This window comes from Polypterus senegalus, chromosome 9 (assembly GCF_016835505.1).
Source record: "Polypterus senegalus isolate Bchr_013 chromosome 9, ASM1683550v1, whole genome shotgun sequence".
NCBI lineage: Eukaryota > Metazoa > Chordata > Cladistia > Polypteriformes > Polypteridae > Polypterus > Polypterus senegalus.
In genome coordinates this window covers 103,442,655-103,457,620 of record NC_053162.1, presented here as the reverse complement: position 1 = coordinate 103,457,620, position 14,966 = coordinate 103,442,655, and the positions used below count along the sequence as shown (strand labels likewise).

The 14,966-nt window shown below is 35.7% G+C and overlaps 1 protein-coding gene across 2 annotated transcripts in view; it reads right to left on the bottom strand.

Moving 5' to 3' along the window:
- The window catches only part of fbxo31 (F-box protein 31), a 92,439-nt gene that overhangs the window by 13,843 nt on the left and 63,630 nt on the right, over positions 1 to 14,966 (bottom strand). For both annotated transcript variants that reach the window (XM_039763538.1, XM_039763539.1), the window contains one exon: positions 8,295 to 8,448. In XM_039763538.1, the coding sequence (XP_039619472.1) occupies positions 8,295 to 8,448 (154 nt within the window). The remainder of the gene's footprint in view (positions 1 to 8,294; positions 8,449 to 14,966) is intronic.

The following is a 14,966-nucleotide window of genomic DNA, read 5'->3' as shown; positions in this document are numbered from 1 at the left end:
AAAAAAATTCTTATTAAAAGCAATTAAACCTTTTATTTTAAACAATTTTACAACAGCTGCCTATTCTGCCAAAATTCTGAGGGGAAATGTAAGACTTAACACATATAGTAGAAATTACCTAACTTATTAGCGGTAAAAGGCTACCAGTAAGTAGATTTGGCATGGTAAGCCACAGCAAGGAAGGCACAAAACATTTTTCATTTATGATGCACACTAAGCTACATTATGCATTGCTCTCTAGGTGTAGTCAGCTTAGAGTAAGCTTAGAGTAACAATTCTTTTTGTTTAAGAGCCACCTTTGCTAGGCAAGTAGGGACCATATGACTGCCTTGCTTGATCAAGAATCTCTAACTCCCCTGGTGCTTTGAACTATTAGCAAGGCATTTTCTTATGGCTGGTTATAAGGTGATGCTGCAGTGTATAATTCAGAATAACCAATAGCCAGAAAAGTGAAAAATATTTAAGCAAGGGGAGTAAAAAAGTCACAATCCCAGGCCACCTTAAATTCCTTTGCACCTCCTCAACAGTGTCTTTGTTTTGCAAATGTGTCAATAAGCACAAGCAGCCTGCTATCCAACCAGCCCCACCTCCAAAACCAACAAGGCAGCTCAAGTCGAACAAAATGTTCTCCCAGGTCAAGTCTGTTTATCTGGGTGTGAGGTAGCTCCTCAATTGTACAGTACACATATCATTATTTGGAACACATAAATCTTGTTTATGTTCCATGCCTACAACGATCTGGGTAAATATAGGACGACAGGAAATGTGAGGCAAGAAATGTTGAACACATAGCTAGAACAGAAACTTTTTTCATGTTATAGTACTAATGACAAAATTTTGACATGAAGTGTATAATGTGTGAAGACTGAAGTCCAAATACCAAATGAACACGTTCACAAAAACTACAAGTATAGCAAAACAAGTGTGCTTCTATTCAACAATATAGCCAAAGAAAATCAAGTTAGGGTACGATGCTGACAAGACTGCTTGGCTGGTGCAGAGGTAAGAACTGCTGTCTCATAATCATGCATTTACTGTTTTGAGTAGTGAGCTGCTCTTGTTACTATTATAGAATAAAATCATACATTTGATTCAAGTCTGTAATAGCCTGTGTAAATTTATGGTACTTGTAAAGGTTAGCGTTATTTATTTATTTTTTTTTAATTATTCAGTTTTATTCTCTCAATCACGTTCACGCTCCCCCCAATCTGACAAGGTTAGTTTTTAAATAATGACGTGGTATAACAGAGGTGAACTCAGATGAGGATGAGGGTTCTAAATTGGAAAAAGAACAGAAGCCCTCCCTGCGAGAAATGTCCAGTCACACATAAGAACAACACAGCTGTACCAGGCGTAAAGGCGAAAGATGGCACCATTTGGATGCAGCAAGACACTGGGCATCATCCTGCCAGTGAATCTGCCACACACATGTCCTTCAATGAAACAGCAAGCCTACATTGCTTGCCAAGTTATCATGCAAAGTTCTGTTTGCAATTCTGTTTTTTTATGGCCTACATATATATATATATATATATATATATATATATATATACAGTGGTGTGAAAAACTATTTGCCCCCTTCCTGATTTCTTATTCTTTTGCATGTTTGTCACACAAAATGTTTCTGATCATCAAACACATTTAACCATTAGTCAAATATAACGCAAGTAAACACAAAATGCAGTTTTTAAATGATGGTTTTATTATTTAGGGAGAAAAAATCCAAACCTACATGGCCCTGTGTGAAAAAGTAATTGCCCCTTTGTTAAAAATAACCTAACTGTGGTGTATCACACCTGAGTTCAATTTCGTAGCCACCCCAGGCCTGATTACTGCCACACCTGTTTCAATCAAGAAATCACTTAAATAGGAGCTGCCTGACACAGAGAAGTAGATCAAAAGCACCTCAAAAGCTAGACATCATGCCAAGATCCAAAGAAATTCAGGAACAAATGAGAACAGAAGTAATTGAGATCTATCAGTCTGATAAAGGTTATAAAGCCATTTCTAAAGCTTTGGGACTCCAGCGAACCACAGTGAGAGCCATTATCCACAAATGGCAAAAACATGGAACAGTGGTGAACCTTCCCAGGAGTGGCCGGCCGACCAAAATTACCCCAAGAGCGCAGAGACGACTCATCCGAGAGGTCACAAAAGACCCCAGGACAACGTCTAAAGAACTGCAGGCCTCACTTGCCTCAATTAAGGTCAGTGTTCACGACTCCACCATAAGAAAGAGACTGGGCAAAAACGGCCTGCATGGCAGATTTCCAAGACGCAAACCACTGTTAAGCAAAAATAACATTAGGGCTCGTCTCAATTTTGCTAAGAAACATCTCAATGATTGCCAAGACTTTTGGGAAAATACCTTGTGGACTGATGAGACAAAAGTTGAACTTTTGGAAGGCAAATGTCCCGTTACATCTGGCGTAAAAGGAACACAGCATTTCAGAAAAAGAACATCATACCAACAGTAAAATATGGTGGTGGTAGTGTGATGGTCTGTGTTTGTTTTGCTGATTCAGGACCTGGAAGGCTTGCTGTGATAGATGGAACCATGAATTCTACTGTCTACCAAAAAATCCTGAAGGAGAATGTCCGGCCATCTGTTCGTCAACTCAAGCTGAAGCGATCTTGGGTGCTGCAACAGGACAATGACCCACAACACACCAGCAAATCCACCTCTGAATGGCTGAAGAAAAACAAAATGAAGACTTTGGAGTGGCCTAGTCAAAGTCCTGACCTGAATCCAATTGAGATGCTATGGCATGACCTTAAAAAGGCGGTTCATGCTAGAAAACCCTCAAATAAAGCTGAATTACAACAATTCTGCAAAGATGAGTGGGCCAAAATTCCTCCAGAGCGCTGTAAAAGACTCATTGCAAGTTATCGCAAACGCTTGATTGCAGTTATTGCTGCTAAGGGTGGCCCAACCAGTTATTAGGTTCAGGGGCAATTACTTTTTCACACAGGGACATGTAGGTTTGAATTTTTTTCTCCCTAAATAATAAAACCATCATTTAAAACTGCATTTTGTGTTTACTTGTGTTATATTTGACTAATGGTTAAATGTGTTTGATGATCAGAAACATTTTGTGTGACAAACATGCAAAAGAATAAGAAATCAGGAAGGGGCAAATAGTTTTCACACCACTGTATATATATATATATATATATATATATATATATATATATATATATATTATATATTATATATAAAAAGAATATATGTTACTTACATAAAGGCCACAACAAATGTTGTTTACCTATATTTATTTTCTTATCTTATGCACATGTACTTTGTCAGCATGCCTATATTGATCAAACACAGGAAGCCCTGCAGCCTACTTGTGACTTTATGCTTTAGGAAGATAAGTAAAATTGCAGGGGTCCCAAAATTAATCAAAATATATTAATAAGAATTTCACATTTGGTTTTTGAATAAATACTCCTGCTGTTAGTCTTTAACCCTAAAACAGAAAGTCATCCACCACGAGCCACCCGCACGTATTCATCCAGTGAACGGCAGCTATTCACACAGCATTTGCAGTGACAGAGCAAGCTGAATACAGGCATGTAAAGCATGTGACGAAGAAAGTGATTTACTGTGTGATATCCGTGGCAGTTCTTCAGGAGCTGATAGTGACAGCATGATAAATTCTGGTCTAAGTGTTAGCGAAGTATACCAAGGTAATGATTTTGCTTTGAATGTGCTTGGTAACTTTCAAAGCTGCCATTCACTGGATCTCAAAAGAGAAGTATTAGATACAGATAATCCCTTACATAATTTCAGTCTGTTCATAAATTACGGCATGTGGGCTATAATTCTGCCTGAGCCCAGGACACAGTATATACACAAAAATTATTACAGCAGTACACACTAAACTAAATACCACGCTGCATGAGTCTGATGTCCATTACGAAGAGCTGCCGCATTTGTTTGCACTTCTTGTATATCAAGATGTATTTCAAACTCCTGCAGGTCAACAAAAACTTTATAGTATGGATAGAAAAATCACAAGTGTGTAATGTTTCAGTTTATTTCTTAGGTGTCTGCGTTTTGTTGACAATAACTCACCTGCCACTTCACAAAGGAGAAATCATTTTTGAAAATAAAATGGGACTGATTGAGAGATAAGGTCAAAATATGAGATCAGCATATTGTTGCTGACCACTCACTTTTGCTTTAAATGTCATTTAACAATGAAAAGATATAAACCTTGTAAAATTCCTGAGTTGGCAATGTCTCTACTGAACCACAGGTAGAGAGATGAAGACAGTCTGCCAACTGGTGAAAAACTAAACCTACTAATGTGTTTTTGTATTTATTCTGTATTTATTAATTTAACTTTTTTAGTTTTACATTGGCAGCTCAAAATAACTGATATTGTGAGAATAATGTGGTAGCAGATTTAAGTTTTAAAATATTTATATTTCTCTTTTCAATCTTGCTCTATCTCAAAAAATAAAGTGAGTTGAAATATCACACTCTTTTTTTTGTTCTTAACATCAGCCATGTCATACATATTGCATATACAGTATATAGTATTGCTTCAATAGGCTGACACCCTGTCCAGGGATTTTTCCTGCCCTGCATCCAAAGCTGCTGAGATTGGCTCCAGATTTCCTCCAGTCCTGCTCTGGATAAGCAGGTTTAGAAAATATACGTATTTTCTTTGTTTCCTTTAATACAACTAGGTAGGGTGTGCACATTGATTTAAGCTTAAGAACCCTGTTCTTCCAAAGCCCCCACGATTTTCATGATTACACCTATCAGAACACAATAGAATCTATTTTCTGATTTTTGATATCTTTTCAGGCCAGCAGGTGGCAAAATCCTGTGTATAAATGGTATATGCCCGAGATGGAATCAGAGACCATTATGACTGGCAGAAAATAAAGAACATTATGAAAGATTTTTGAATACAATATTGAAGGCATTAATTGTAAGCACACTATCTTGGGGCAGGATATTTTGTGCGCTGAAGACAGAGTATAAAACCCTCAAACCTTAAAATTCACCTAAATTCAATTACAAATTGGCCCATTCTGGGCAAGAAAAGGAGAAGATGAAATGTGCCAAAAGTCAGCGTATATTTGTTCAGCACAAATGACAGAGGAAATATTTTAAAAATTATAAAATCGTATAATATTGTTCATATTCGGTGTCTGATTTAGATTATGCTGGTTTTTAATCACACAAAAACAATAGCAGATAGTAAACCATATAGTGTAGTAAGCTTCCATTAATATTAAACTGATATGCAAACCCATTAAGTTTACAGTTCTGTCTGATTGTGACATAAAACTAAAATAAATAGTAACTCTTTAACAATATCATAATTACTAAAACTGAAATTAATAGCTATAAAAATATAATAATGTTTTTGTGAAATAAAAACTAACTTAAAACTAAAAATACACGATGGAAAATTAAAACTAAACTGAATTTCCAAGAAAGATCAGAAATAAGCTAATATAATAAACTAATATAAAAAGGCAAAACTATAATAACCTTGTCTCCTATCCACCTTGGATTCCTTACTCAACTCCTCCATTCTCTGCTTAGCATCGTCAAGATGACATTGTTTCTTTTTCACAGGTGTTTTTTTTTAATTAATATACTATTGGATTTAGTAGTCCACATGAGCTGTCAGCAAATCAACAAATGTATATTCTGATTTGATCAAAGTAGCAACATCCATTTTTAAATGTTTCTTTTTATTAGGTTTGTCAGTTGATTCAATGATCCTTCCTTTTGTCAGAAATATGCACCCTAATCCTGATCTCATCAAGGTGGGCCATGTAATGCTGCCTTGCTCCAGAGGCAAAATGTTAGGAGTTCCAAGGTAATACTCACCTTGAGCACTCCACAGAACTCGAACTGTTGTAAAATGTTGTTACATTTAGCTGGGTTTACTTTCTAGGCATCTGCTAAGTCTTTCGACTTCTTTTTCTTGTTATCTCATGTTATCACTTCTCCCAACTAGAATCCAAGAATCATGGGTACAAACAGGACATGCCCTGAACAATTGAGTACTTGACTGGGGTGAGACAACAGTTGTTTCAAAAGCTCATCTGCAACAAATCCAACATGATTTATTTCAGACAATTATTCTTTTCAGAGAGATCAACCTTCATCAGTTTGGACAGAATTAAAGCTTCCTGCACTTTGATAAATCACAACAGTAAACTCCTCAGCATATGATGCATATGCTCAAACAGCATCACAGGCACGTCTGTTTGGAATGAATGTGGCAATTTACTTGGTCATGGAGAGGAAAAGAGTAACTTTGGCTATTGGCCAGGGATTTTACTCGTTTCTCTAATCCACTCATACAATGGATTGTTTGGTTCTTTGAAGTTCTTTTCATTTAATTGTTCAAGATAGGTCTTCACATTTCTAATACTCTCTCAGATAAATGGACATTAAGCAACTATGTTGACAAAATAAGTGTAAACATATTGGCACTTGCTCCACATGCCTTGGCATATTCTTCTCTACTTGCAGATGCGTCTTTGTATAACCTGTACCAGGCAGATAACCAGACCTAGCATTTTCCAGTTAGAAACCCCATCCTTAATGCACCATTAACAATATGAACTCCACAGCTTCTAATGTTCAACAGCATGGAATCACAATCTGATTTCAGTTGCTCTTGTAAAGCATGAATAAATATGCATTGTACAGTATATTAGGGCCATCTATTGATACCACAGATGATGCAGGCTAAATTTCTCTGAAGACTGATGAAAATGCTATTATCATCTTGCGTGGGTGTGAATGACCTATAATCTGAGAACCAAAACATACTGTGTCGATCGTAACTCCTTCCCACATATGTACATGTACATCCATTTGTTTATGCATGTATGGTTTAGGCTCTCATCTTAAAGAAGCACCTATGCAGTAGCTCTCTCCAACTTCAGAATGAGCATTGACTTAAAGTATAGCACAAATCCACAAAAAGATAAGTAGGCATCTTTGTGTTCCCCACATCCAAATGACCTTGCTATCTCTCTATCAGGAGAAATTTCATGAAAAAGGTCACCCACATCCTTGGCATGATTTGCATGAATTTTGCCCATTCCATTTAACAAGCAGAATTTCAGTCAACGATGGTAAAAATCACAGAAGTATTACTAGCACTATACTGCCAGCTAATCACTAACTAATCACTGGCACTTGAACAAGCTCACTGGGGTGGTAGCCAGGTGTGACGATGACCTTGCAGTAGATCCAAAAAACTTAAGAGAATTACCTGCTTGCTTGCTCTTCTTCAGTTCACAAGGTTTACTTCCTCTGATATGATTTATAAAATATAACTCACCTGAAGTCCACATTTGTAGTCTGCATTTTTTAAACGCATACTTTCCTGGCATTTTGAATACTTGTTAACTCATAATGACACATCTAATATACAGAGTTCTGTTTAAATGTGTTAATTATTTAATATTTACTTCACTCTGATAATTCAATGTGCAGGCTCTGAGCAGTAATGGGTAATACATATCTATACCAGTCTGTACATGCTCACACAACAAAATGCAAGGTGATACTGTATTAATACACAAGGCCATTGAACAGGATATCAATGTGGGATGTGGTTGTTTCATTAGTGAAAAGTCAAGATATTCTACCTAAATTGTATGTGGTTATTAGAATTCACTTTAATACCTTGCATTTTTTTTGGAAACAAAAATTAATCATGAGTAAGTAGAACAATATTTACCTACTACAGGTATATTTTTTATAAATTTAGTGGTTACAGGATTAGTTTTAGTCTAAAGTAGACAGCATTTCATCAGATATTCAATAACTGTCCAATGAATCATGTCATGTTATAACCCTCTAAAGGGAGGCACACAGCTTTAGTTCACACAAATTCCAAACAATTCTTGAAAATTGTGTAATACACACTACATTGCTCTACTAAGCCTCTAGTAAGCTCTCACACATGCCCAGCTTTATTCTAGGGGCAATTTACATTGATCCAATAGCAGTATGAACATTAAAGAATGGAAGTTTAATTAGTTGTTTTTAAAACCTTCTCTAATTGATATATAAGTAACATTCTAATAAATAAGCATATGAAATGAATTCAGATTTTGCTTTTTAGACTGGCTACTTATTTAAAAATGTCGATTTTCTGCAAGGTAAAAAAATTGAGACAGAGAAGCTAAATTAAGATTATTTTACATAACACAGTAAAACAACTGAAGTTGTTAATTTTCACATTATTACACAAACATTCACCTATAAATAAAAACTGCCACTGGAACAAATCACTTACTGTGAGTTTAGTTCCTTTGGCTCGATTCCCATGAAAGCTGAGCATTACAATTTCCAATCCATGACTTCCATAGGTACCCTTAAACAGTCCAGGCTTCATCACATCTCCAGGATGGTGAGGAGGAAGATAAATGCGACGGTATGTGAGGCAATTACTTAAAAATAAACAATAAAAATAAGCATGATTACTCATAGAAAACCATGTGTTAAACAGCAGACCTAAATATTTAAAATAAAGGGAAATTGTGCCTTGATTAAACATCAAGGGGCAATTTGGCCTGGAACTGCTGAAAAATAATTTTCCTGAAATGGAAATTTTAAAATTTCTTACACAAACATTTTTGAAGTTGCTACCAAAAATTGTTAAAACATAATACATTGGAACTGTATATTTTTGCCTTCCCAACACTGAAATAATTTTGCTTTCCTGTATCCTTGCTCCACTGCCTTAAGGTGTAGTTGGTGCCTATCCAAGCTACTCTTACACCAAGGACTGGTGAGTGAGTGCAAACAGTTAAAACCTGAAAAACTTGCTTTTTCATTATCGGTAAGTAATTGATAAATAAGAAACCTTGTTTGGCAATATGTTGTTGCATGTTTTCAAGTAATATAAAAATAAAAAGCACCATTTTTCAAAATTCAGGATATCGGAATTTAATGTTAAATGAGGGGAGGAAAAAACTATTAAAACTGCATAATAAAATGTACATTGAATGTTCTTTTCATTAAGCTCGTTTGTTTAGTTATGTTGCTCTAATACAGTAAGACAAAACAATTTTTAAAACTATGTATGCATTCATTTCAATTACATCACTTTGTAGATTTTTTTAGACTGAACAATCCTTTGTTTTAACTGCTTACTCTTTTCCATTCTGCCAATTAAGTTTCACTTAATTTCTCCCACTGTTTTAGAGTATAGCTGGTCCCAAGCCCAGCTGACAATGAAGGAACCCTGCAGAAACCTGAGGGGTGAATCAGCCTAATCATATTATGTAGTGGACCATCAAACTCTTGACCACTAATTCAGAGGTGAGTGTTTTTGTTGGCTTGGAACAGGTTCTGTAATATTTAATTAACAGTTTAAAAATGCAGACAAGATAACTATGTTAGGGTGGTACTGAAAAGAAATGAAGAATTAGTAGCTCATACTTAATAAGACTAAAGTAATTTTCAGAATACCCAATGGACAGAGGTGTTGAAGAATTTGGAAAGCTTTTGGAGGAAAGTAGCAAATGAAAAACCTGCTCACAAATAAAGATGACATCATAAAAAGATAGAATTAATATTTTTGGACATCTTGGAAGGAACTCTTTATTTTTTGTATTGGATGACTGACATGCACTAAAGAACCAGAAGAAGAAGAAAATATATCAATAAAATGTACATGATAAAGACAATAACAGACTTAAATTCGGAAAAACTGCAGGACATGTTGGCATTGCTCCAAAATTTATAAAATATATGGAGGAAACAAGACAGTAATTGCTGCTTAACGTACAGTACTTGTTACATCTTTGAAGCATAAGAAAATTCTTAAAGGCTGGAAAGTATAGGGACTTGAATCCACCCTCAAGAAAGACAGTAACTGAGAATGAAGAGACAACAGGAGGATATCAAGGAAAAACACACTCCCATACACTTGGGGCTAGGCAGAGGATGCAAAAAGGGCATTTGCTTAAAGAACAGCAAAGTGGATTCCAAACAAGTAGCAGCCAAGGAAATATTAGCTCTTCAGAGGGCAGCACATAAGTTTGAAACTAGAAATGAAGTACGGACAGGGCTGAGTATCTGCACTACATAACAGACAAGGCCTAGTTTCACTGGACTCCAAAGGTAGGCATTTGAGGCTCAGAAGCGGAGTGTCAATTAAGTGTGTAGGTAATGTCCTGGATTGAAGTAGGAGAGTACAATGGTCATAGGACAGGATGTTTTTCCAAAACTGTTAGAAATAGCTGGCTTTCTGCAAAATCTCTACACCTTATAACTGGAGAGGTGAAGGCCAAATAAAGAAGTAAAGACTTCAAAGTATGATATTAATTATTAAGTAATATGAATTCTGTGGGACCAATAGTATTGATGCCATTTACAATCCTATATCCTACAACAAAAGAAAGATTTAAATCTGTTTCAGAGCATAGAATAGCGAAAAGGGAGTTTCTAATGTTAGATGGAATCCAAAAACATCCAAAAGTGCTTCAGGTACGCATGATGATACATGGTATCAAATATTATTTGTTCTTGGTCTTCTGGTATTCTGTATATTAACATTGTTTGTTTCGTAATCCAATGCTAATAAAAAACCCTGTAATGAAATCTGATAAAGGAAAAGACAGAGCTAGTGCATTTTTTGGTCTTATATGCACAGTTTTAAAACAAGAAAAAGGTACCACACTGTGTAGGCTGCAGGTTTTTAAAAAAATAAATTTGAATGTGAGGCAATACTACATACAGTATATAGACTTATTTAATATGACAAATGCAGGGCACAGCATTCACAGACAGACTCTAAGAATACAAGCTTGAGGGCCAAGCAAAGGACTTAATTAGACAAGAACAATTACTTTAACAGCAGGGTTTACTGAGATTTCAGCATAACTGAACATAAAAGAAAGGTGGATTCTTTTAATCCTTTCCTATTAAAAGTAATATTCCTTAGGAATTTAAATTTGAACAACAGTGCACTGCAGAAGCAACTATACTCATATTAAGTACTTGTGAGATAAATTTAATCTCAACATCAGCTTTTCCTAAAGATGGATTAGTGAGCCACAGCTAAAATGACAGCATATCTATATGGTTAAGGATGACTAAATATACTTAATGTAGCGGGCTACATGCCTATAGGGCAACACCTCTCTACTATATTTTGTTAGGTTGATTAAATTGATTTTTTTAGTTTAAGTTAACCTCACATGACTTAAAATCTTCGTATTTCTGTACGTGAACAGACCTCTCTCAAAGACCATACTATACTGCCATAAAATAAACATATATATTATTTATAATTTTGTGATTGAAGAATAAACATTTAAAGTAACATACTTAGCAGACTGAAAATGATTGACAGATTTGTTACTAAATGTTTTTTCATGACAATGTTGTCCATGGAAAATAAGTTTCAAAAAGACATTTGTTAAAAGCTGTTTTTGGCCAGATATTTTTAGTTTATTTTTCTCTAAATTCAGGCTCATTACCTCTATTGAGATACTGACTGCTGAGCAGCAGAGGTTCAGCAGAACATGTTATATAAGCTGCTGGTATTATACTCATGGAATTTTCAATATGACGTATTAGCAGTATGTGCTCCTAATTCAATGACCTACTTAACAATGCCATATTTCCTTAATGCATAAGGAGGTGAATCCGTGAAGTGCAAAGTCTTAATAATCACCATGGTAAAGATGTACAAAAATGCAAGACATGATAAGAGACAACACCTGAAAAGAATCAGCATTCAAAAATGGACCAAAGCATGTAGAAAGTAATGTGCCAAAATTCTTGTCCCCCCAGGTTGTTTGTCAAGTCTGTGCATTTTATGTAATGAAAGGAAATGCATTTTATTTATGCTAGAAATAATATATTCTAGTTTAGGCATGTGAAAAATCCAACAAATGCGATAAAAGTTTTATACAAAGAATCTGAATTGTATAAAAGTTTACAAGGAAATCTAAACTCAAAATTAAATTGCAGCTTGCACCTCACAGTTTAATTCTGTCAGTTTATGTTCTTTTTTGCTATTTCAGTTGAATGTGTGAAAAGAGGAATAAAGTAAAAAAAAGTTTGGAATAAATTAACTTGTATTTAACAAAATAAAGCTTATTTATGCAAAACAGAAGTGACTGCAGCTATGTCAAGGTGCAGATTCATATTCTATAAATGACAACTAAAGTACTAAAATAACATAAAAAGTACTCATGGGTTCTTAGATGGTTAAAGTGGGAAAACTGTAACTGTGTGCTACTCCAGTGGAACAATGAGAAAGGAAACTGTAATTGCACAAGCTTTTTTATACACAAAGTTTTAAAAACTCACAACATTTCTTTTACCAAAACTAAAACATTATACAATATACCACTCTATGCTACACCTGCCTACTAATGTACCTGTAAGCAGAAAAAGCAGTCCACCTGCAAGCAACACCATCCAAGCTTGTAATGGTAACAACAGGAATAGCTTACGGATTATTATATACTTGCTTCGCGTCGTCTTCGACACAAAAAACAACCTCAAGACTTCCTAGCAGTTTTACTATTTTGGTGAACTTGCAGAGGCGTCAGCTAAGTGGGCCGGGACAGGTTGTATCTTGTCTGAGATGGACACGTAGTTGAGTGCAGTTGTGGGACAAATTGAGCAAGACAGGCTACAACCTGTCTCAGGCAAACTTATGGTAGCTTGTTGTGTGAATGTACAGTGTGCATGTACCATGAAGCTGAGTTTGTCTGCTTAGGTTGAATGAGAAGTGATGTGTACGCAAGCATTGAAAAAATTTTTAAATACATGCATGCGCCATTTCACCAAGTGCAAGGTACACTTGTAGAAGATTCTACATCTTCCGAGGAATTTACTACATTGGCTGTGAAGTAAGCAGAGCGGACTGCTTCACACACACAACTTTCATAGTGAAAACTGAAGTGCATGCAAGCGTGAGACAAATCTAAAAGTGCATGCATGAACCATCTAGTGGCTGTAGTTGAGCATGAGCAGCACAGAATTTTCCATTTACTTACACACACACACACATATCTTTTGTTTATATAGGTCTAATATGACGATAAACACTGCTTATTATACTCCACATATGTTCTGATTTTGAGAAACTGATTTGTATACCCATACTAGTACTAGGGTGTTGTACCATGTTAGCCATTATGGATGTGATGAGAAGTCAAGCAAATAATAGCAAGTAATATATTACATCTTGCCTGAAGAAGGGGAAGCTTGCATATTATAATCTTTGCAGTTAGCCAATAAAATATGTCATTTTGCTATACTTCTCAATGCACCCATTCTACACACTCCAGCATCTTGGTGTCACTAAAGTAAGCTTTCTCCCTACTTTGTTTGCTCACTGCTTCACTATGACTTCACTATTGTTTCCACACAGTAGTATTTATTTATACGTTTTGTGTATTTCAAATGTAACATGCAATATAAGAAGGACTGGCGAGGAAGTGTTCCAAAACCCCCTTACCTTGGTCTGTCAGAGGCTGCTTTTTATAAAACTTTATTTTATTTATTTTTTCAGGGTGATTAATAGAATACATCTGCAATTTGACAAGGAGGCCTTGTTGAAATCTTGTTTTCTCTGTAAAGCACATTGTCTTTGGGGACAGTGATAACAAGGGATACGGCTTAGGTGCTAAAGTTTTTGTTTTTATTTCCCAAATGGTGCAAGACTCAATCTTAGAACGTTAAAATTCACATAAATGTCTGCTTAATTTGAACAGAATTCAGTATAGGTTTCACATTACTTAAATAATGGTATAAAAAACTTTTACCTGTAACCTAACATTTAATAGAACTCTCTCAGAAATACAAGTAGTAGCAAAATGTTAATTAGTCATCTAGTAACAGACTCTCTGGTAGAAGAGTGAAGCATCAAATTTGCTTCCAAATATAAAAAGATATGCAAATCTTGAGTAGAACCGTCTTAAGAAAGAACTTATTTTTTGCATTATCAAATTTTCTCTTAATTTCTGTATGAACTGTTTTTGCTTTTGATTTCACTAAAAGTCTTAAAACTAAGAAACTTGGACTGGATAATTTTTTACAAAGATGTCACACTTTCATGCCTGAAATGTTCTTTGCAGCAAGCTGATTCTGCAGAGTTTTGGAAACCTTTGACAAACAGTTGTTTTCAACCTTGCTATTTCAAAGGTTTTATGTGCCCAAATCTAATGTCAAACATTGCACATTAGTAGTTAACTGTCTTTAGTAAGTGACCTGTGTTGCTGCTTGTCATATTATATGATGGTAAAAAATACAATCTCCTTTCATGTTGATGGCTGCTTCTCTTTTTTTTTCCTGCTTTTTATTTGTCCTCAGTCTTTAATATGCAACTAGATTGGCTAGACAGAGGGACTAAGCTTGGAGATATGTGCAGCAGGTTAGGGTGATAAAGGATAAAGATGGAAACGTACTCACAAGTAAGGAGAGTGTGTTGAGCAGATGGAAAGAGTACTTTGAGAGGCTGATGAATGAAGAGAACGAGAGAGAGAGAAGAGGTTGGATGACGTGGAGATAGTGAATCAGGAAGTGCAACGGATTAGCAAGAAGAAGGTAAGGACAGCTATGAAGAGGATGAAAAATGGAAAGGCCGTTGGTCCGGATGGCATACCTGTGGAAGCATGGAGGTGTTTAGGAGAGATGGCAGTGGAGTTTTTAACCAGATTGTTTAATTGAATCTTGGAAAGTGAGGGGATGCCTGAGGAGTGGAGAAGAAGTGTACTGGTGCCGATATTTAAGAATAAGGAGGATGTGCAGGACTGTAGTAACTACAGGGGGATAAAATGAATGAGCCACAGCATGAAGCTATGGGAAAGAGTAGTGGAAGCTAGATTAAGAAGTGAGGTGATGATTAGTGAGCAGCAGTATGGTTTCATGCCAAGAAAGAGCACCACAGATGCAATGTTTGCTCTGAGGATGTTGATGGAGAAGTATAGAGAAGGCCAGA